At 42.2% G+C, this 23929-nt stretch overlaps 1 protein-coding gene across 1 annotated transcript; it reads right to left on the minus strand.

Moving 5' to 3' along the window:
* Positions 1–4718: 4718 nt before the first annotated feature.
* On the minus strand, positions 4719–23929 carry rnf180b (ring finger protein 180b). The gene is made up of 9 exons (XM_080742606.1): positions 23839–23929; positions 21334–21437; positions 19925–20023; positions 17820–18026; positions 16958–17500; positions 15024–15158; positions 6607–6814; positions 5565–5690; positions 4719–5044 (listed from the first exon to the last, which is right to left on the minus strand). The coding sequence occupies exons 2-9, from the start codon at positions 21415–21417 to the stop codon at positions 4854–4856; spliced, it is 1593 nt and encodes a 530-aa protein (XP_080598732.1). The 5' UTR covers positions 21418–21437; positions 23839–23929; the 3' UTR covers positions 4719–4853.

Below are 23929 nucleotides of genomic sequence, written 5' to 3' on the forward strand. Positions count from 1 at the left end.
TCACAGTCGAAGTTCCATGCAAGTCTTACACAATCTCTGAACCCCATCTCTTTACGGGAAGTAAAGACCCTCTGGACGTTTCCCAGCACCAAACACAGAGATTCACCAGATGTCTTCCTTCATGGATTCAGAGTCAGAAACACACTGCAATCTTTGTGACATAAGTTTTGTTACAGTGCCATGTATCACCAAAGCCAATATGCTCATATTTGTGAATGCAAGCCTTTGCATAATGCACCAATTATAAGCTCAATAAATTATACCAATGCTCTTCATAATTATAAAATGAATGTTCACCATCTTTGCAACAATTGTTGATATAATATATTAATAATATAGGCTACTTCATCATTATTTAAATGATCAGTTTGGCTGGTACTAGCAATTTGTGCTTCTCTTACACAATGCCTCACAATTTCTTTTCATCATTTTATATTCACACCATAAAATGTCCTATATACAAGTTTAGGAGTGGAATTTCTACATTACAATTTACACCTCTATATACGGCCTACTTAATCAATACTTTTCCTGGGGACTGGGCAGAAGATGTACAGTAAGTGTGTTCCGACAACGAGCGGTTGAAGACATTACAGAAAACTTCAGCCAGTTGCTAATGACAAACCTTTAAGTGTGGGTTTACAGGACCGGCTGGTGCGCCTGGTGCCCATGAGGCTTTTGGGTTTGTCCTCTTGAGCACACTTTCAGCAAACCTTTGGGTAAACTCAAGAAATCACCTCCTTCTGTTATAGTGAAATTAGTGACCTGGCAAATATGTGATTAGTGGACTAGTGATTATGTTAAGTCAATTTGACAAGCTTTTGGAGGTCAGCTCCTCCAATTTGTTGTTGTGTTGAGTTGTGTTGTCAAACCTGCAGCAGTCAGTAGACAGTACAGTAGAGTTCAGGTTCTCTGCAAACTCACCCATTCCTCTGGTCTTTTAGGAAAGGGGTTGGTTATCTCCAAACATTCCTCTTGTCTTAGGTAGGACGAGGGGGGGGGGCTGTTATTTGGGAGACCAGTGTCTTAACATCTTCCCAGGCATGCCTGGCTCTACCATCTCCTTATAAACTGTACAACTGTAAGTGAAAAGTTTTTGTCAAAAACTATGGCTATCCCGATGGTAATCATTGCTATAGAGTATTTTGTTCAGTAAACAGTAACAGTCTCCCTAGCTCTTTAATAAACAGAAGATGACATTTTCTCTCTCTTGATTGGGTAACATTTAAATCCCTACCTTGAACATTTATCTTCTTTATGTTTACTAATGAGCTGGACAGAAAAAGTGACATTTTTAATTTATGTTAGAAACAGTGCTGAAAATCTCGACAAATAAATACATTATGACTACCGGAAATGTGTTCTCCCATGCTGAATGTATGGGCTAGTCCCAGTTGGGCGGTGTCCCAGTTGGGCGGTGCAGCGATAAGGCGGTGGGGGAGCCTTTCCAACAGACTGTAAAGCAAGCGATCTTCATCCCATTCATGCGTTTATCGTGCGCTTAACGATTGCATTCACCACGGCTTCGTAACTCGCGCGGCCGGCGGCCCTCTCCGCGGGCACTCACTCCTGCGGCGCTCGGGCGCGAAGAGCAGGACCAAGGTCCGCTGGCCTTCGCGCCGCTTGCAATGTCGTGGACAATAACTGTGACATATAACCATTGTATTGCTCATCAAATTTTCGGCGAGAAATAAATGGGGTCTCATAGCTGTACGCTTGCCGCCTAACGCTACACCGCTGCCCAACTGGGACACCGCCCAACTGGGATTTTCCCGAATGTATCGACTACAACAAAGAAAAGTGGATCATGATGTTGATGAAGTGTCAGGCATTTATTTTACATAACATCAAGAATTTCTAGGTAACAACAAAAGACAAAAAGTGTGTAAGTAAATCTTCATACAGCTCATAATAATACTGTACCACAGACTCTTTACTTTGGGGTACACAATACAGTAGGTACTAGGAAACGAAGGCACCAGGCTTGAGGCTTGAAGGGTGTTTCACTAACACATTTTCACCCCATCAAGTCATATTTGACCACTTGGTCAAGTGCCCCAGGTGTCTCTTTTCTGATTGATTCTGAAAACGTTTTAATTTCAAGGACCCCCATAACTCAAAGGGTTACAGACCCATAAGGGTGCAATTGTTTCCTAAATATCTATAACTCCCTGGAACCCCCTTAACACATTGAGTGCCTTTGATCAAACAATGATTTAATCGCAGAGTGCCAGGTTTTTTTTTATAGTTTTTTCCTTATTTCCGAGGTTCCTTGTAAATGTAATCTGAGAATTTCCTTTTTTTCTTTGCGTTCGTATTTTCTTTTACCCAGAACAGAAAAATTACAATCATGGCCATCCATGCTTTTGTAACGGTCGGTAGAGCAGGGCCTGTTTTAACCAAGAACGTGATCTGGAATTAGATTACGAGATAAATCCATTTTCGTGAATTTCATAACTTTGGCCTGTATGGAAAACCGGATTTCCTGATTATATGCTCTTTTTAATCATTATTGTGTTGTTGTTATTATACTGTATATCCTGCTGCAATGTCTGAAGGAAGCCAAACTAAAATAAGTTTTACTCTTATGCACCTGTACACAAGATGTACAGTAACAATAAAGTATAACCTTGAACCTTGAACCATTCCCTTGCTGTCAGCATGAGACATGAAAGGCAACTGACCAAGTGGCAATATATGACACCTATCTAAAATCCTGAACTCTTCTTTTCTCCCAACTAGGATGTCGCCCATTTATTTCAGTTTGCTCTGGCATTTGTTTCACTGCACATTAAAATCCTGAGTGTTCATTTTACTCTGAGAGTTAATTCAGGAAAAATTATTCTGGGTTATGTGTCTATAAGGACCACACAGGGTCATACAGTCATTTTGTACACTGTACCTTATTAACACAAGTTTAACACTTCTCTCTCTAACACTTCTTAAAAATACATCAGCATTAGAATTTCAATCAAAATGCATCACATATATTGTTTAGATTGCAAACACACTAACATGTATTTCACAGCGTGGCTTCTAGGGGCCAAACCGTCTAGGAGAGGGTCTGTGAGTGAGTCCAAAAGACACTTCAACACTTTGTTTTGCACAGTGTGTCCTCTGCATATACACATCCTAACTATTAGTAGCAGTGACTGCCATTAATACAGAAAATACGTGGATGCATTAATTTATCCAGTTTCATTTCAAGTAGATAACAAATACAGAATAAAATCCTGATCGTTAACGTATCAGTTTAGCGGGCCATAGCTGAATGGGTAAAGAGGCCATCTGGGAAACAGAAGGTTCCCAGCTGTGTCCTGGTGTCCCCAACACCAATTGAGCATGAATTTCCCTCAGATAAGGTATATCATTTGTAACTCTGAGAATGTAACCAAACCAACTGTTTTTTAGTAGTTTTTTCAATTCAATGTAGTAATTGCCAAACCCTACTGTTGGCCTGTGGAGGTGCAGACGACCACAACTAGTACGTTCACACGGTAACGGATCAGAACAGAAAACGTCAAAGTGCCATTGCATTGTCACTTTTTATTCTGCGTTTACGCAGAGTCGCCGAAATGATTGAAAACACTGTAGTGTCAGGTGGCTAGGTGGCAGCGTGACACACTGCCAGATAGACCAGTCACGCATGAGTTGGCCCACTTACGCTCCATTTCCTATCACAGCAGTATGCTATCACGCATGTAATAGCATACATGGCGTGATGCCAACGTGAGCCGTGACATCACACGTTTTGCCGTTTCCCCCCCGTGCCGCATGTTTACACGGCAAGGCGGAGCGTCTTCAAATTAAGATTTCCACGCGGGAAGGGGGTTTCGATACTTGCGGTTTCAACCCCCCGAAAATGCTGTTGTCTGTCTAAACCACAGGCTGTAATAGAGAAATGGACAATGTGACGCCATTGGTTTCTACAGACCATAAATGAAGCCTATTTTTCAGCAATTGCCAATCCGCCATCCGCTCCAGAAACGAACATGGAAATGAATCAAACGAATGCTATTGGCTGGAGGGCGGGTCGTCACTCTGTATAACCAATAGAAAGCCTAGAAACATAGCCTACTTTATCATTCATTTTAAAATGAATGTGACCATAATTTACTAAACGCATGTCATGATGATCTTTTATAAAAAGATTTTAACTAGCAATTGTCAATTGAAAACATTAGGTGTTAATGAAAAGGTTTACTAAGATAATAAAATCAAGTGTAAAGTTCATCAAAGACTTGTTGCATTGAGCTCATGGTTTCTTGACACCAGTAGAAGGTGAACAGCGACATCTGCTGGGCCATTAATAAGAACAGCAACTTCAACAAGAACCCAGAAGTGGCTTCATTTCCAGCGAACAAAACTTGCCCCCTTGGTCTAAACGGAAAGCAACGTTTGCCTTTTTCTTTAGAGGCCGCTGTCGTCTAAACGGGGCCCAGCAGTGAGTTTCACTGGCAGAACGTAACACATGCAGTCCGGTTCCACTCCCTGCTGAGCGGGTGCCCCGAGCACCCTGTAGGAGTCACTAGTACGGTGACAAAGTGTACCCTCCCCATCCAGCTTCATCCCACGGACACGGCCAATTATGTTCGTTGGAGCCAAGCCGGAGGCGGCACTTCGGAGGACTCGAGTCCCAGTCTCCATGGTGGTAGGAAGGAACTTACCCCTGCACATGCCACTAGACTAGGACACCATTGTTAATCATTTCAAGTGAACTGAATTACAGTTAAATTAGAAACTGCTCCTCATTTTGTATCAGGAACCCCCCGGAACCCCTTGAATGACTCCTTGTGGGGTCTCTCTCTCTCCAGAAACCCCTGACTTAAAACACACCTCTGCGCCGCCCGCCTTCACGAGAAGAAGAAGTAAACGAGGAAGCAGAGCAGCAGGAAGGCCAGGATCCAGTTGACCGAGTGGATGTAGATGATGACCAGGTCGATGTCGAAGAGCCAGCCCCGCATGTCGGCCAGGTCCAGCGCGTCCAGAGTGAAGCCCGCCTGGCCGATGTGCCAGCGCCTGCCCGCCGCTTGTCTCTGGTAGCCTGGAGTTACACAAAGTGGCATCATGTGAGGTTAGAGTGAAATACAAACAAGAGAGGTGACCACACAGCCACGTTTCTCATTCACTTCCCCAACCGAATATCTTCGGCCGGTCTAGGGAATTAAACCAGAAACCTTTCGGTTACAAACACGCTCCTCTAAACTTTAGGCCACCTCAGTTCCCTTTTTTTTCTTAACCTATTTAGACCTGAAGCCGCTTCTACAAATGCCTTCTAAATCCTGACCAATGTTTTCTGAAAAACTTATATAGTGTTACATGTCAGTGTCACATAGTTCCAACATCTAGCCCAGTTCAATTCACATTTTGCTGAGTAGAAAGTGTGTGAGCCTTATATTAATTGGTGCAGGTGCATACCAGACCAATACATGAATAAAATAAATAACTGATGTTTTAGTACATTCCAGACAGCTTCAGAAGGACCCACAGAGAATCCTGGTGCCCCAGAACATAAGGCAAAAGACCTGCCAAGATGTTTGCATTTGAAAACACATCAGACCAACCCCAGAAGATCCGGAAGCGTTTCCGACAGCTGGGCAGAGGCCATTTAGCACAGCTGGCTCTCTGGAAGTTCTCCTTGCGGACATTGTAGCTCTTAGGAAAGAAGTTCTTCACGGTCTGGTTGAGGTCTGAAAGGGAATGGAAACAGTAGGTATCTCATTCACAGAACGTCCAAACTGTATCCATTCCATTGATATGAAAATATCGATCGCTCATAAAAAAATATAGATCAGTCATAAGCACATCTGCTTCTGTGTTCACGGTCACCAGATCGGGAAAGCCTATATGTTGTTTTACCTTTAAAACCTGGAAAGAATCTGTGTCATTTTAGATGTTGCTATGAATATAGCAACAGGAATTCTGTTTAATTTTCTTCTGAAAACTTTGCTGTTTGCTGCAGATATCGTGTCTTTGGCCGTGGCATCCCTTCTGTAAAATGGCTTTAAAGAAAATCCAAATAGTTTTAGTCCCAAGTTTTTCTCCCCAATTTAGTAGTCGTTATGCCAATTGATTCCTCCCCACACACACAGTTCTGTGTGTTGTTGTCACTGCCGTGGCTCAACCTGCCATTGAGGAGCCCCCACCGGGAGGACGTACTCTAGTAGAGCCTCCGCGCCAAACCAGTCTAACAAATATCAGCCGTGGAGGAGAGGATGCTGACTAGGGACGAGACGATAAGTGATATTATCGTTTATCGTGATAAAAAACACTGGTATCGTGGAGTTTTAATTTATCGTGAAATTGTCCTCCATCATGCACTGGGATCAATTCACCTTTTATTTGCCGAGCTGCATTTCCAGTACCATTTAAACTATCTATAGGTAAAACGTACTTATAATATACGTGATACAGTCTTTTTTTTTCACTCTCTACCAAATCGCGTTGAGACACTTGTAGATCAGCTATTTTTTGGCAAATGTTCCACTGAAGGATAATGGCTGTTGGGGATATTTTCATTATCGCGATAATATCGTAAATCGCGATATCTTTGGTCAAAATAATTGTGATATGACATTTTCCTATCGTCCCATCCCTAATGCTGACCTTTGTGGAAGAGGGTGCTAGAGATGAGGGTGCGACACAGCGGGCAGGGGGTGCTGGTGGCGCGGTTCTTGGCCAGGGTGCGGAGGCAGGGCTCACAGAAGACATGGCCACAGGGGTGACAGGTGTAGGGGCTGTAGTAGACCTCCAGACACACAGCACACGTGTAGCCTTCTTTGTCCTCCTCTTCACTGTCCGTCAACAAGCTATTCTGTGTATCAACGCACGCACGCACACACACGCACACACACGCACACACACACACACACGCACACACACACACACACACACACACACACACACACGGGGTTAAGAAACAACACTCAACAACATTTGTCCCATTTTTCTGGGCCTGGAAAGCACCTGTGTCACTTTAGATTTTAAGACCATTATTTTATACTTTAGCTATTCAAAAATAGCAGACACCCAAGCTCATAGCACAGCACCCAGCTTGTAGATCTGCTATTCTCTTTTTTAAATGAAAATGACGTGCAAATCTTTGAATATCTTTTCCAACGCAAATCTTAGATTCTGGGAGGTACTGGTTGTATAATATTTTGAGAAGGGGGTCGGCGGCCAAATACATTTAATTTTGGGGGTCCTTGACACGAAAAGGTTTGAGATTGAGAACCACTGATCATAGAAACATACGTTTTTCAAACACCTTAGAAGGATGTAGAATACATTTGTAGAATCGACCACAGGTCTTAATGGGTTAAGCCCTATATACTTTGTCGTACGACAAACAGCAAAAAAAAAAAACACTAAGTACAAGCTCACTGAGCGTTAGGGTCTGATGCTTTGTGAGCTTGTAGATCTTCTATTTTTGCTATCTTTCACAAATTGATAAAAAATACTACGACATGCCCAAACTAGGTAATTAATAGTATATTCAAACACAAATAGTTCACCCTGCAAGTAGAATAGTTATGAACTGTATGTGAACTATGCTCTTTGCCCTGCCTGTACTCTCTCACTCTTAAAATCAGTGTGTATTGCCAACCACTTCATAGGAATTCCTGCCTCAGAGGGAAAATAGGAAAGTTTAACCACATTAACCCTCTCGTCACTACCTTATCTAAACCTTTCAGATTTTTACTGAGTTGTCAAAAATATTCAAAATGTAGCGCACAAAACGTTGCTTTCAACAACACCCAGAATAACAGAAAGTAAATACAAATAAACATTTACAGAGTGATAAGAGTGTTGATAATGTGTTTACTATGTGTGGCACAAAAAGTTTGAAAACTCCAAGCCTATGCATTCTGAAACAAGATTCTGCAGCTGGTGTGTTTATGCTGCCTGTCCTTGATTCCATTTCCACATCACAAATGAGAACAGCACACTGAAATCAGCTTATCATGTACCCATTGTACCAAATGTGCTCAAATAGATGACCGTCCTTGGTTTGGGCCAAGCGGAGGGGATTTTGTAATTCTCTGGTGAGAATCCAAAAGGTTTTAGTCAGAGACACGTTATCTAGAAAGCCTGATTAATATGGAAGTTTTTATTGGACTTTACTTTTTCGTAAGATTTTTCAGTGTTTTCGTAAGGTTTTTCAGTCTATCGTGCATTTTGTGTGTTTAGTCTTTGAAAATGAAACACTTCGCAGAAAAAAAACGACCTCGCAAAAAGAAAAATAGCATTCGCAGAAAAAATTATAATCTTTGTACGTGTTTGCGTTCACATTTTTTCTACGAAGCATGCCATTTACGTGTTTGTGGATCATTTTTTACAACACCAAGCCATTTTTTTCCTACAAAGCATGCCATTTAACTGCGACGAATAATGTCCCATTTTGACCTCTCCTCTCTTCACAATTACTACTTCGTGCATAATATCCATACCGTGTAGACTTTCACAACTTTACTCTGGAATTTCAAGACTTGGCGTGTATTTTCAAAGTCCTGCGACTAAAAAGACGACCGCAACAGTCTGCGAAGCACAACCAATCGGTTCACACGACCACTCATCATAGGGACGAAGTCTGAAAAATACGACGACGCATGTTTAGTCATATAGTCAGGTTCCTTATCAGGCCGATTTTTAAAAACACATTTTTGGACACTGCTCCTACAGATTTTGCCCTAAAATCACGCAAATCGGTACACAGTATGTCTACACTCATCTCATCAATATGGATCTGTCCCATATAGCGCCACCTTCAGGCCGATTTTTTAAAACACATTTTTGGACACTGCTCCTACAGATTTTGCCCTAAAATCACGCAAATCGGTACACAGTATGTCTACACTCATCTCATCAATATGGATCTGTCCCATATAGCGCCACCTTCAGGCCGATTTTTTAAAACACATTTTTGGCCACTGCTCCTACAGATTTTGCCCTAAAATCACGCAAATCGGTACACAGTATGTATATGTCACAGTTAGTTTGAGATTCAGTTAGATTGAGAACAGGAGCGCTCGTTTTTGTGCACAATGTGGAGCAGGCGCCGCCTCCTTCGGGGAACTAGGAATAATTTGACTGAGGTTAGGGTTAGGTTTAGGGTTAGGGGTTAGGTTTAGGGTAAGGGTTAGGGTTAGGTGTTAGGGTTAGGTTTAGGCTAAGGTTTAGGGTTAGGTTTAGGGTTAGGGGTTAGGGTTAGGTTTAGGGTAAGGTTTAGGGTTAGGTTTAGGTTTAGGCACCAGCGTGGGACTAATGCAGTCAAATGCTCTACCGCTGGGACATGAGGTGAACAAAAACAAGCGCTCCTACCCCAATCTAACTGAGTTACCCAAACTAACTGTAACATATACACTCATCTCATCAATATGGATCTGTCCCATATAGCGCCACCTTCAGGCCAATTTTTTTAAACACATTTTTGGCCACTGCTCCTACAGATTTTGCCCTAAAATCACGCAAATCGGTACACAGTATGTAGTACACTCATCTCATCAATATGGATCTGTATACTGTGACCTGACGGTCGCTTATCTCCCGATTAGGGAGTCTTACTGGTTTATACTTTTGTCGGATTTTTGTGAGGATTTGCAAAACTATACATTTTTGGAAAGGTTATTATCTAAGGAATCAGAAAATCAATGTTTCCATTTGCTCAGATGTGTTTATGGTGGCCATATTGGAATTCACAAAATGGCCACCATAAAATTACGTTTTGCAATATCTCAGCCTCTAAATAAGCTGGAACATTGATTTTGACTGCTAAACCTACATTTTCAGGGTCAAGGAATCCAATGGCGGAGGTTATAAAGCTCCAATATTTACGACATTAACCCTTAGATGCATGACTGGGTCCAAAACGGCCTGCTGTGGTTGTTTTCTTGCAATATTAGTTTCACTATGTAATTTTGTTAGATGTTTTTGAAGATCTGCAACATTTTTGGAAAGGTTATTATCTAGGGAATCAGAAAAGCAATGTTTCAATTGTGTTTATGGTGGCCATATTGGAATTTATAAAATGGCTGCTGTAAAATGTATGTTTTGTCATATCTTGGCTTCTAAATAAGATGGAACATGATTTTAATGGCTAAACCTATATTTTCAGGGTCAAGGAATCCAAAGGTTCAAGTTATCATTTAATTTTTTTGAATCATCCCATTGAAATACATAACCCACCATATGGGTAAAAAACCGACACAGCCCAGGCAGTCAGTCAGATACGAACTCAGAGTTCTTTTATATTTAACTGTGAACTTTAAATGTTTGTGTAACCATGTTAAACATCATGACATGTGTAATCATAGAGACATAGACAGTCTCATATGCATAATCATTATCATCACTTTCGAGCATCACAGCTTGGGAATCATCATTGTTTCACTTTGCAGGAACATCTGCCAGAAGAACAGTCAGATTTACACTTGCATTGGATCATCTCAAGGATAGCCTTTGGGGCTGGGAGGACCTTTGTGGTCGTTGGTTTTAGCATCCCAATCAAGTGTTTGAAGTAACCATTTAGCAGGGGATCCAGCCGTGGATCCTTCAGAGCAATGGCTACTTGAATCCATGCCCTTGTTTGGACATGGACTCTCAAGATGTTCTGCTTCAGAGCTCCAGGTGTTGGAGGGAGCTTGTCACTTTCTGTCCTATGTTTGCAGAACAGATCCATCGCAGTTCAGGAATGGTCTTGATGTTGTTACTCTAGGATGAGTAAGCTGCACATACAAAGGACTCCAGGGTTGACACTATTCCTTCTGTCACTTCTGCTTCATCCAAAAGCATCTACAGAGCATTGATAAGGTCTTCATCTGTTTTGAGGTAGATCTGCAGTCAGGTTGCCTTTTCTATACAGGAGAACCTCCCTGTGTTGTCGACCCCAGTGAATACATGGAAGGCTGGCAAAGCCTTTGCTTTTTCTTTACCTTGAGCTCGCCACAGTGGTTCAATCTGCACAACACCAGAGGCCATAGAAATGGCTGTGTTCTTCAGCAAGAGGCCGCAGTTTGCTTTGACCTGCACTAAAATGTCCTTATCTGGGTAGGGAAATACCAACTGTGTATTAGGTGGGTTTTTCTGTGAACCAAGCACAGCCTGGTGGATCAGCAGTGTGTCTGCTTCTTCGTGGTTATTTTCTTCAAAGACCAGGTCTTTGTTGCTCCAAATATATTTAGAAGCAGATGTGATGATCAGCCTGGAAGATCCCCTGTTGTATTCTAGAGTTTGGCAGCATGATAGTCAGTCAGATCAGCCTTAGTCTGACACCAACATCAGACACATAACACATATGTGTTTGATGTTGGTGTCATCTGACTTGATACTTAATAGAAGCTTCTCCTTTTTCACCATCTTTCATCATAATCTTGTGTTAATTGCATCAGTCTGTCATTGAAAAAGCCACTCCGATCCTTGACTGTCACTACAGTCGCAATTGTTTTGCTCAGCTTCTGCACAAGCACCATGCCATCCACTAGTGTTGTCTAATGACTATAAGTCCTGTATCTGTTGCATCCTGGTGGGTAGAATTTCCAGTTCGAGGTGACTAGTCTTCATGGGGCATATCTTCTCTTGTCACACAGGGAGGTTCTCCTCTATAGGCAAGGCAACCTAGCTGCAGGGTCTAAATCAAAACAGATGAAGATGTTAACAATGCTCTGCAGACTGGATGATGCTGAACTTATGGGAAAATGCTGTCAACACTGGAGTCCTTTGTATGTGCATCAACATCAAGACAATCCCTGAAATTTCATGGCATCTTTTCTGCAAACATGGGCCAGAAAGTGACAAGCTCCCTCCAACACCTGGAGCTCTGAAGCAGAACATCTTGAGAATCCATGTCCAAAGGGCATGGGCACAAGCAGCCATTGCTCTGAAGGATCCACAGCTGGATCCCCTGCAAAATGGGTACTTGGATGGCATGCTCAAACCAACAACCAGAGAGGTCCTCCAGCCCCAAAGGCCATCCAGATGGTCCAATACTAGTGTAAATCTGACTGTTCTTCTGGCAGATGTTTCTGCAAAGCTAAGGACTTAGCCTGACTGACTGTACTGTGTCAGTGCAGGAGCCAGTTCCAGAACGATGACGATTCCCAAGCTGTGATGCACGAAAGTGATGATGGTGATGATTATGATGATGCATAGAGACCGTCTATGATTACACTTTAGATTTTGTATCTGACTGACTGACTGAGCTGTGCCATTATTTACCCATATGGTGGATTATGCACGTCAATAGGATGATACAAAAAATGAAATGATAACTTGAACCATTGGATTCCTTGACCCTGGAATTGTAGGTTTAGCCATTCAAATCAATGTTCCATGTTATGTAGGAGTCAAGATATTACAAAACGTACATTTTACAGCAGCCATTTGTCAATTCCAATATGGCCGCCACAGACATCTGGGCAAATGGGAACATTGATTTTCTGATACTATCCTTTACAAAAATGTATCGTTTTGCAAATCTTCAAAAACATCCAACAAAATAACATAGTGAAACTAATATAGCAAGAAAACAAACACACCAGGCCGTTTTGGACCCAGTCATGCATCTAAGGGTTAATGTCGTAATTATTTGAGCTTTATAACCTCCGCCATTGGATTCCTTGACCCTGAAAATGTAGGTTTAGCAGTCAAAATCAATGTTCCAGCTTATTTAGAGGCTGAGATATTACAAAACGTAATTTTATGGTGGCCATTTTGTAAATTCCAATATGGCCACCATAAACACATCTGAGCAAATGGAAAAATTGATTTTCTGATTCCTTAGATAATAACCTTTCCAAAAATGTATAGTTTTGCAAATCCTCACAAAAATCCGACAAAAGTATAAACCAGTAAGACTCCCTAATCGGGAGATAAGCGACCGTCAGGTCACAGTATACAGATCCATATTGATGAGATGAGTGTAGACATACTGTGTACCGATTTGCGTGATTTTAGGGCAAAATCTGTAGGAGCAGTGGCCAAAAATGTGTTTTAAAAAATCGGCCTGAAGGTGGCGCTATATGGGACAGATCCATATTGATGAGATGAGTGTATACATACTGTGTACCGATTTGCGTGATTTTAGGGCAAAATCTGTAGGAGCAGTGGCCAAAAATGTGTTTTAAAAAATCGGCCTGAAGGTGGCGCTATATGGGACAGATCCATATTGATGAGATGAGTGTAGACATACTGTGTACCGATTTGCGTGATTTTAGGGCAAAATCTGTAGGAGCAGTGTCCAAAAATGTGTTTTAAAAAATCGGCCTGATAAGGAACCTGACTATAACTGCAATATGACTAAACATGCGTCTCGTATTTTTCAGACTTCGTCCGTATGATGAGTGGTCGTGTGCGCTGAATGCAATGCAAGCAGATTGGTTGTGCTTCGCAGACTGTTGCGGTCGTCTTTTTAGTCGCAGGACTTTGAAAATACACGCCAAGTCTTGAAATTCCAGAGTAAAGTTGTGAAAGTCTACACGGTATGGATATTATGCACGAAGTAGTAATTGTGAAGAGAGGAGAGGTCAAAATGGGACATTATTCGTCGCAGTTAAATGGCATGCTTTGTAGGAAAAAAATGGCTTGGTGTTGTAAAAAATGATCCACAAACACGTAAATGGCATGCTTCGTAGAAAAAATGTGAACGCAAACACGTACAAAGATTATAATTTTTTCTGCGAATGCTATTTTTCTTTTTGCGAGGTCGTTTTTTTTCTGCGAAGTGTTTCATTTTCAAAGACGAAACACACAAAATGCACGATAGACTGAAAAACCTTACGAAAACACTGAAAAATCTTAGTCCAATAAAAAGTAAAGTCCAATAAAAACTTCCATAGATTAATGCTTAAAAGCTGCAATCCATATTTTAACCAGTCTGTGTGGTAGACTCAGTATGCACAACTGTGGTGTTTGGACATGGTCTGTTGGTCTCCCTCCTCTCCATGCAGATTGTGCTGTGTACTAAAGAGAAAGACGGCCAGCCAGAGTTCCCTTCACAGAGTGTACAGTCTGACTGTAGCAGCCGTTTATCAGGGCCTGCTCAATCCCAACCACATACATTTAAGACGTTAAGTCCCTGACCTTCATACAGGCTGTTATCTACATCTACACGCTACTACTTCCACAGTGCCAAGGTCCACCGCTCACCAACAGGTAAGGTAAGTACCGGTAAGTAACAGAAGGATTCTTTTTAATGCGTATAATCCATCAACAATTCAGCTAACAACAGCTGCTATGGCATTTTTAAGTCACTACTGTGAGCTAAATCTTCGTCCATGTCTTACCCCTTATGACTACTATTTTGAAAAACATTTTTAAATACTTCAAATAGCCGATCTACATCAAAATGTTGTGAGCTTTTAGAGCAGCTATTTGAAATATTGAAAAAGTGTTTTTCAAAATAGTAAAAAATGGCAAAAGAGTTCAGGGATAAGGGGTAAGGCATGGATGAAAATAGGGCCCTGTACCTGTATGTTCTATCCCTTGATATACACAGAACCACCAACCCAAAACAGTGTACATCAGGGTTCCCCAATAGGCGGCCCGCGGGGGGCTACTGTCTGGCCCACACCAACCTCAGTAATAATGGTGGTATAAGAGCAGCAACAACACTAATATATCGTCGGGTGGAAATCTCATATCTCCAAATTTGTACGTTCTTTCGCAAATCATACAAGGCCGTCGTACAAAAGTAGTGAAAACAGCAGATCTACAAGTGCGAGGCGTTGTGTGCTAGTAGATCGGCTGTTTTCACTACTTTAAATCATTTTTTAAATTATAAATTCAAAACAAACGGTTTTGGACATACAAGATTTTCACCCGACAACGACGAAAACTGTCGCTGGAGTAGTGGGAACGCCACCGTCGCCCCTGCTTGGCCCTTGGCTTGGTACCCTAGACATAATTCGGCCCTTGGGGAAAAGTAATTGGGGAACCCTGGTGTATATGTTTGAAGTTGAACAATTCTTATGGGACATTTAGCCCTGTTTTCAGCACCAAACCAGTCCGTATGGGCCCTGGTGTCTCACCTGCTCCTGCTCCAGCAGCTGACTATGGAGCCAGCGTTCCCTTCGTCTCTGCTTCCTCCTATGGCTCTTCAGGCGATTCCTCTCCCTCTTGTTCAGTCTGTTGGGTCCCAGAGAGGAGCCACTAGGGGGCTGGGGCTGAGTGAAAGAGCAAAGACGTGGAAATAGTGCATCACAAATTCTGAATGTGTGCTTGGCACAAAATGTGAGAGATTTAAGTAAATGTAAACAAGAGCATGTGCGGCACCTTATCCCTTATGCCTAATCTTATTAGGCATTTTCTATCATTTTGTATAGTGAAAATAGCACCGCGGTGCAGCACTCAGGGACCAACTCCAGTGGTAATGCCAGTACTTTGGTCAAAGGCACAAGACTAGAGTGACTAGAGGTACCTACTGTACTAGCATGCATAACTCTGATGTGGCCTCCCTCTCTAATCTTGAGCTTGAGTTACAATGTGTACAGTTTGTGAATGAAGCCACAACTATCACAATGTGGTGTCCACTGTCTTGCTCGCAGTCGCAGGCTGGCTAGTTTGGCGATTGGTCTTATTTATAGCAATCATTATAAATACTTTACCAATAGGAATAAACGCAGGAACAATGTTGGTGTACTGTAACTAAGAGCAGTGAACACAAGTACCGATGCCCTCGTTACCCTGGTTTTATTCAAGGAGGCTGTGACTTCAACCTGATCTGTACATGTAGTGTATGTCTCATAATAAAGAAATAAAAATCAATCCACTGCACACATTTTCTTTTACGGCGTGGCTCTGTAGGAGACTAGATGCCAAGAAGAGGGTTTGTCTGTGTGTCTGTCCAGTGGTAATCCTGCACACGGTTGGACCAAAAAGCACCAAATTGATCAGCATGGCCATGGAGTAGAGGGTAATGGATTGAAATAGTTAACTTTAATTGCGACCATTAGGTCGCAGTTTAGTATCAAAACCTCCACCGGCCGTCCGTCCGTCCGTCCGTCGGTCGGTCACACGTCACACGTCACACCTTTGCCCTGCTCATATCTCCGCATCAGTATGACATCACACTGCTTGGTGTGTGCCGTCAGGGTCATTTGTGTACGGTGTGATGTCATACTGATGTCAGCAGTGTGATGTCATACTGATATCAGCAGCTATGTCTCTATATATGGAGTTATATGTTGTTAGAGTCCAAATATGGGGCTTGTGAGGTCAGACTTAGTGAGATTCGTCGGTTATCTCCATATATGGAGGGAGAACCAGCTTATGAGCCGATGAGTTGTGTCAGAGTCGAGATCCTGCTTGCATCTAATCTGTCGGTAGTACGGTGTGATGTCATACTGATGTCAGCAGTGTGATGTCATACTGATGTCAGCAGCTATGTCTCTATATATGGAGTTATATATTGTTCGTGTCCAAATATGGGGCTTGTGAGGTCAGACTTAGTGAGATTCGTCGGTTATCTCCATATATGGAGGGATGTGTTGGTTATCTCCATATCTGGTGTTATATAATGTAAGTCAATAATGTGGCTTGGATCTGGAAAGGAGCCATGGGCCGCATACTGTACCAACGCTTAGGCCTGTCACAATTATTACATAATCATCTAATCGCAATTATTTGACATAATTGCAATTATTTGACATAATCGTTTCAAACATTTGAAAAAATAGAGGAAATAGCAGATCTACAAGCTCAAAATGCGTCACGGCGTGTTGTGAGCTTGTAGATCGGCTATCTTCACTATCAATGTTATTTTTTAAGTATAAAGTTGTCAAATATGTCAGTCATTTCTTTATATATTTAGGTTATGTGTCATAGCTGCCATGTGCAACCTCAAAGCCCACAAGCCAAACAGAAATATAATTGTCAACAACAAAAACACAATTAAATCATTAATCGCAATTATTTCAGTGACAATTAATCGTCATGTAAAATGTTATAATCGTGACAGTCCTACCAACGCTTGCTCCTCCTGCGCCCCTCCTGTCTCCTCCCCGATGCTGTCGGAGATGGTCCTCCCTCGCAGGAACATCAGTGAGTCAGGGGCCTCCTCGGGAGGGGCTGGGATGACCGCTGAGGGGACGACACCCTCCATGGTGGACGTCTGCTGCCCATCCAGCATTGAGCGTCTACCCCGGGAAGCAGCTGAATGACGGGGAACGCTGTCAAACATATCATCGGTGACGCCGTCAGTCCGCTGAGTTCTGCGACGCGCCGTTGGTGAATGGACATACTGGACCGTCCCCATCCTCATCGACTGTGTCTGTGCTGGGCACAGACCCGAAGAGCCACTGGATACGTCATCTTCTAGCATGAATCTTCTCCCGAGCGTCGCCTCGCCGTCCATCAACCGCGTTGAGTCCTCTGCGCGGGGTGCGATTGGTCGTGTCTGAGGGTTCATGTGGGACACGATGGCAGAGCCAGACTGAGATCCAGCCGACACGTTCCTGAAGAGTTTCGGGCTTTCCTGCTCATTGCGGTGACAGGCTCCTTGCTGGCCCTGCAAATAGGGATGGAAACATCTGAAAATGTCACGATTGTTTTGACCAAAACTAATGCGATTTAATATATTATCGTGATAATCACAATATCCCCAACATCCATTATAACATTTGCAAATTTTTTTGGCAAAGGGATTTGGTAGAGAGTGAAAAAAATACTGTATCGAGTTCGTTACTTCCAGATCTATTGACCAATATTATAGAGGGGTTAAATGGTACCGGAAATGCAGCTTGCAAATAAAAAGTGAATTGTTCCCAGTGCAATGAATGAGTGTTTTTTATCACAATAAACGATATCGATTATCATCCCATCCCTACCTGCAAGCAGCCTGGTTCTCCCTCGAGCCTGGTCCTCCTCGGCGGTACCATGTGAATGGAGTGCCTGTAGTCTGGATCCACGCGGCTCTTGCTGATGTGGACGGCGATGTTCTGGCCACAGGGACACCTGGCGTGGTTGATGAAATTGAAGCCGCCCAGACGAGCGCCACAACTCTGGCAGTTCAACTTCCCTACGGTCCACTGGGCCTAAGAGAAGAGGCCACAGCAGTGGCGTCAATTCAGCAAAAGCTAAGGTATGGCGACATGACCGGTGTCTTGACACCGGTCATGTTGCCATACCATAGCAACAGGCATGATGAATTTAAGAAGTACATTTTATTTATTTTTCCCTGTAGCCAAAGTAAGGCAGTTGCCATACCTTGGTAAACTCAATTGACGCCTCTGGGCCACAGGAAACAGAGTTACTAAAACAATGTTATACAACAGGTGGTTCCGAACGTTTCCGACGAAGCAATCTGATTGGTTGGATTAGCCATCTAACCGTGCTTCAAACCAGTATGACCGCACCGGGCCTTATCACATTAATAAATCACTCTGCACCTGATTAGACCATATGGCACAGCTGCGCTGTCCCACTGAAGGAAAAAATAAATAAAACACAACAGCAGCTTGCAACCAAGACCCACCGGAGAACAAACAGCTAATACCCCGTTCAAAATGGATTCATTTTGATTTATTTGGTGGACTTACTTTTTATAAATGGTTGTTAAGAGGGCGGGAAGGAGGATTTTGTTACTCTATTGGAGTGGTTTACGGCCCATTTAGGATTTTATACATTGTAGTACAACGGCATCTCGCAGCGAAAATGGCCGATCTACTAGTTCACGAGTCGCCACCGCATGAAAGTACATTTTCACGTGGCTTGCACATTTTCTACCAATCAGGAGAGATTGATCAGCTTCAGCTTCAATTCATATTGTTCCAGTTCCGATTTTGTCTGCTCATTTCTTTGGTTGTCACTTCTAATTTCACTCGTTCATCATCCGGCAGACTTCCTTCTCCTGATTGAATTAAATTTTGCAACCCACGTGAAAAAGTATTTTCATGTGGGTTGCACATTTTCTACCAACAGGAGAGAGTGCCCATCCATCAGCTTCAATTTCATATTGTTCCAGACCAGTTCTAATTTTGTCTGCTCGTTTCTTTGGGTCGTCACTTCTAATTTCACTTGTTTATCCAGCAGAGGACTTTCTTCTGATTGGATGAGATTGGTATCCCGACCTGAAAACGCATCTTCTGTTTATTAAAGAGCTGGAGAGACAGGGAGACCTCTGTAACTGAACAAACACTCAATGCTTACTATCAGAATGTATAGTTATTTAACCCTTATTTAAACAAAGGAGTATCACTTATCCTAACTTTAAATTATTGATTATCGGTTGTTGTTTTTTTCTGATCAATTATAGTTTCGATTAACTGTTGCCACCCCTGTATAGACCGATTTCACAAGGCGGCAGTCATAGCTGCTGTGCAGTGGTGGAAAAAAGTACTCAAATATTTGACTCAAGTAAAAGTATTTTTGGATCCGAGATGTAGTGGAGTAGAAGTAAAAGGAAATTGGAAATATTCACTCACGTGAAGTACAAATACCCGAAAAAGTACAGTACTTAAGTAAATGTACTTAGTTACTTTACAGCAGGGGTCTTCAACAGGGGGGGTCCTCAGATTTACTACAGGGGGTCCTCCAAATCTTTGTGAGATATAAGCTTTTTTTTCTCCTTTTTTTTATATTAACCATTTGAACACTAGTGTCCAAATTCTTTAGTTAGCCGAGAACTTTAGCCAAAAATAGCAGATCTACAAGCTCACAACGCCTCGCAGAAGAGGTTTGGTGTAGAGGGGAAAAAGAGCAGACTAAGTACAGAGTGAAAGGTCAAGTTTATTAAGTATTGACGGTTCAAGTGGTTAAATATCTGAAAACAAAAATGTACATGAATCTAAAATACACCGATTGTGCTGTCAAACAATGAAACTATATGGAATCTATGAACAGGTTGTGGGGGTCCCTGCTTCATCTCTCTCTCTCAACTAAGGGGTCCTTGGTCTGAAAACGTTGAAGACCACTGCTTTACAGCACTGCTTACCTGTTGGACAGACGTCAGTATCCAGTCTGGCAGCTCGTCAGGGTTGAGGTGCCACACGCTGCACAGGGAGGAGGCTGCACTCTGCTCTGAGGCCTCCACCTGTTTCACCATGAAAACATTTCACTCATGCATGCTGCTGTGTCAACTGTAGCCCTGCCCTGGTGGTTCTTGGAAACCTCTGTTGTTGTTCTTCCTCCAGATACAAACCATGTACCAGTACCACCATGGTGGCAGAACCTTAGAAATAGTGGTATAAACAGTCCTTTAATAACATAGTCATGTATTATGTTACACTTCAAAGACAGCCTACCTTCTCCTCCTGACTGACAGACACACTGATGATGAGGGGAATAGGTAGGTTAGGTTTTAAGTATAAAGTTGTCAAATATGTTGGGGTGCCCACTGGCCTACTGGTCCAGGCACATACCACTTATTAGGCATTGCCACAAAGATGGATGCCATGTGCAACTTCAAAGCCTAAAAGCCAAACAGAAATGTAATTGTCAATGACAAAACACAGTTAATCGCAATTATTTGAGTGACAATTAATCGTCATGTAAAATGTCAATCGTGACAGCCGTAGGCTCAAGCATAACGTATTGTAACGTACTTGGGAGCCTGTCCATGCAGGGCTTTAGTGTTAGTGGTGGCACTAGGTAAGAGGGTACGCGCCAATGATGTATTTTGCAAAGTTTAGTTAGTGCAGTAAGTTAAGTTAGGTTTCCACCTCTACATCTGGGACCCGGGAGTTGGCGTTGAAGAAGAGGACCTACCACGCCAGCAATGGACCCTATAAAACCGCCAGCGCACTGGAGTCGGCTACTTCAAATCAGCAATGAAGAAGTGGGGCTTGACAGACAGTGCAACATGCGAGTGTGGCGAGCTTGAGCAGTCTGTAGAGCACATAATTAACACCTGCCCCCTGTACAAACCACCTTCAGAGGCTGGTCTCTTCCAAGTGGGACAAGGGCATGGCTAGTTGGACATTTGAGGATGATACACGAAAGAAGAAGGAGTTAGGTTTGTTATGGTATTCTATTATTTTGTTAGATTACTTAGGTATGTTTTAAAAACCCTGAATTAAATTACAGGGTTTTTTGTTTTTGTTACTTTAACTAATGGCACAGCCCTGCCTCGCTCTGTCTTGGTATTTTTTTAATCCATTCATTCATTGTTTAAAATCACTTTATGTAAATAATGTCCTTTTCTTTGCACTATACCATACAGTACGTGTTTTGTTACTCCCTCTGCTCTAGACTCCTAACAGGGTCATAACAGAAGTGATAAGCAAATCTTACTATCGCTTCTGTGCTTCTATCCTGTGCTCCCCTACCGTAACCCTGGTTCCCAACATTTTGGGCATGTGTTAATTAGCCAGCTATAACATTAACTCAGAGTTTGTCACTCACCAGATGCAAGCAGGTGGAGTCTACGAAGGCTTTGCGACATCTCCTGCAGCGCAGCACGGCCAGCTCACTTAGTAGGCTCTCCATGGAAGGCCTTGAGCCTCGTCCTGCTGAACAAAATGATAATTTAAGCATTTAGCACAGTGGTCCCCAAACTGGGGGTCCTCAAATTATTGTGTGGGGGAGTCCCCGCTCCCAGATGCTTAACTTAATGTGCAACGTTATTTTCTCACTCAACAATAAACAAACCAAGTACCAACACAGAGTATAAGTGTATATACAGTACATGGTATCGTGGCACATTTCTGAAGTTACTTACAATGTAATGAATTTTAAAACACATTGGTCAAATTGTCAAATATTACGTAAGAAAGAGGCAAACATTGTGAAAATAGACGACCGTGTGAGGCGTTGTGAACTTGTAGTTCGGCTATTTACACAATATTTATATGCAGAATCGTGTCAAACTAAAATGCCTACAATTCCAAGTGCTTGTCAGGTTGGGGGATGCTCCTATCCATAACGACTTACAATAAGGTAAATACATTCATCAAATGCAGAGAGACAGTGTAATAGTGCCTCAGTAAACTAAGATCACAGGTAAACCAAGAACTATAGCATCAGTCTTAACAATATAATACGCTGTACATTCCAGGCGCCATCTGAATGACATTTTAACCTTATGGTAAAAAAAAAAACAAGCCTGCACTGCAACAAAAACATGAGAACAAAATGACCAGTGTAACCAAGTCTGCACGCTCAAAACTAGGTCAAGTGCTAAGGTGGAGTCTTCAGATTACAGTACATCCTAACCTAACCCCTGTCAATAGTTTAAAACAAGTAACACATTTTACTCTCAAACCATTATCATTTATTTCAAAGAAACCCCAGTTTGATATACATTAGGCCAGTGTTTCTCAAACATTCAAATTGCAAGATCTCCTCTTAACTCTGACAGTGTACAAATGGAACCAAATGGTCAATTTAGACCCCCCTAAAGGAACCATTGAGTCCCTGGAATCCACTTTGAGAACCACTGCATTAGGTCACAGAAATAATGTATTTATGTATTTATTTAAAACTATGGGTCACAGGGGTTGACACTAAGGTCTCAGAGGCACTTGCACATCGGGCAAGTACAGGTCATGTTCTATTTGCCCGAAGGTAATGCCCACTTGCCCGAAAAGTAAATCGTCCGGTCCATTATAAAATAATAGGTACGATTTTAATTACCGCTCAATTTAACACTTATTTCTTCACTTTCTGGGGCTGTGTGATAAAATGTCATACCTCAATACCTCCAAATCCGAATACCAAATACTTTAGCTATGATTGAATATGTCTATGGTTTCACACTTGTTATTTTACATTTTTAAATGTAGCAACAGTAAAAACAGCACATTATAGGTAAATTATGTAAAATAAGAGTCTTATTTTACATTCCACAGACCAGAAGACACAGCGCAGTGGGCGCACTGGCCACGTTCAGGTGTTTAGACAGATATCTCGTGTTGTGTTTATAGACATTTGTGTCCCCTCTCAAATGAGCACTTGCCCTGTCGGGCAACCTGAAAGCCAACTTCACCTGCCCTGACGTTTTATTTACCTGCCGGGGGCAGGTGGGCAAGCCCTTAGTGTCAAACTGTGGGACCCTAATCTGAGTTCCCAGATGTCTTTTAAAGGGGACCCAATCTACTCTGTAAAATCCTCCCATGTTCATTTAACTCTGAGAGTGTACAAACTTGAATATTATTATGGACCATCTGGTTCTATTTGTACACTAGTCAGTGAGTTACAGCCAGTGGTCCGGGGGCCATCAGTGGTCCTTGGGGGGGTTCCAGGTGGTCCCCAGCTAAATGATGGAGAGTTGGTAACCAAATGGACCCTTATATACAGTATTATTAACTAAATGATTGTTAAACATCTGCATTACTTAATTAAAGGATTGTTATTTTGATCAACGTTTACAGGTTATATCTATCCTATATAACATCATCAATACAGCATGGAATTGTGGGCAAACTCTTATCCAACAACATCAGAATATTCTAAGTTTTGAGGCTAAATCTCATCAAATGGTGGTCCCTAGCTCAAATGCAGAATAAATAATGGACTTTGATGTGGAAACGGGTTGAAAACCACTGTACTACTCCATCGCATGCCAACAAGAACTTAAAAGTATGTTCAAGCTAATTATGCATGGTCGAGGGATCCTGTATTATGGGGCTATCCCGACTATGTTTAAAAGCCAAAATCCCACTTTCTAGAGACGGTGTCTTGACTGTCTTCTCTCACTCACCAAACACATAACGGGTCTACGAGCTCATGGGGCATCTCATCTTGACGCGCTGTGAGCTTGTAGATCTGCTATTTTCAGTGCGCATAATATACAGTAGGCTATGTATGTTAGAGTGGACTATAAAGACCAGACCAGAGGGTAAAAAGATCTCAACAGATTGTAACAATAAGAACAAACGGGCGTCTTCTAAATGCATACAAGTCACTTACCGGGGTATATAAAAGTAGTAATGCCCAAACACCAGACATCTAGAGAGAAACAAGCCTTTTTAAAAACAAAACATCAAGTTGTGATCATCAT

The sequence above is a fragment of the Nannobrachium achirus genome (genome assembly GCF_963921795.1).
Source record: "Nannobrachium achirus genome assembly, chromosome: 15".
NCBI lineage: Eukaryota > Metazoa > Chordata > Actinopteri > Myctophiformes > Myctophidae > Nannobrachium > Nannobrachium achirus.

Bases quoted from the DNA above. Each gene is read 5' to 3' on its own strand.
- rnf180b (XM_080742606.1), bottom strand. From the start codon at position 21,417: ATGGAGAGCCTACTAAGTGAGCTGGCCGTGCTGCGCTGCAGGAGATGT. The intron at 17,501-17,819 runs GTAGGGATGGGA...CCCTATTTGCAG, and splicing joins GAGAACCAGGCTGCTTGCAG to GGCCAGCAAGGAGCCTGTCA. The intron at 6,815-15,023 runs GTGAGACACCAG...GTTGATACACAG, and splicing joins AGCTGCTGGAGCAGGAGCAG to AATAGCTTGTTGACGGACAG.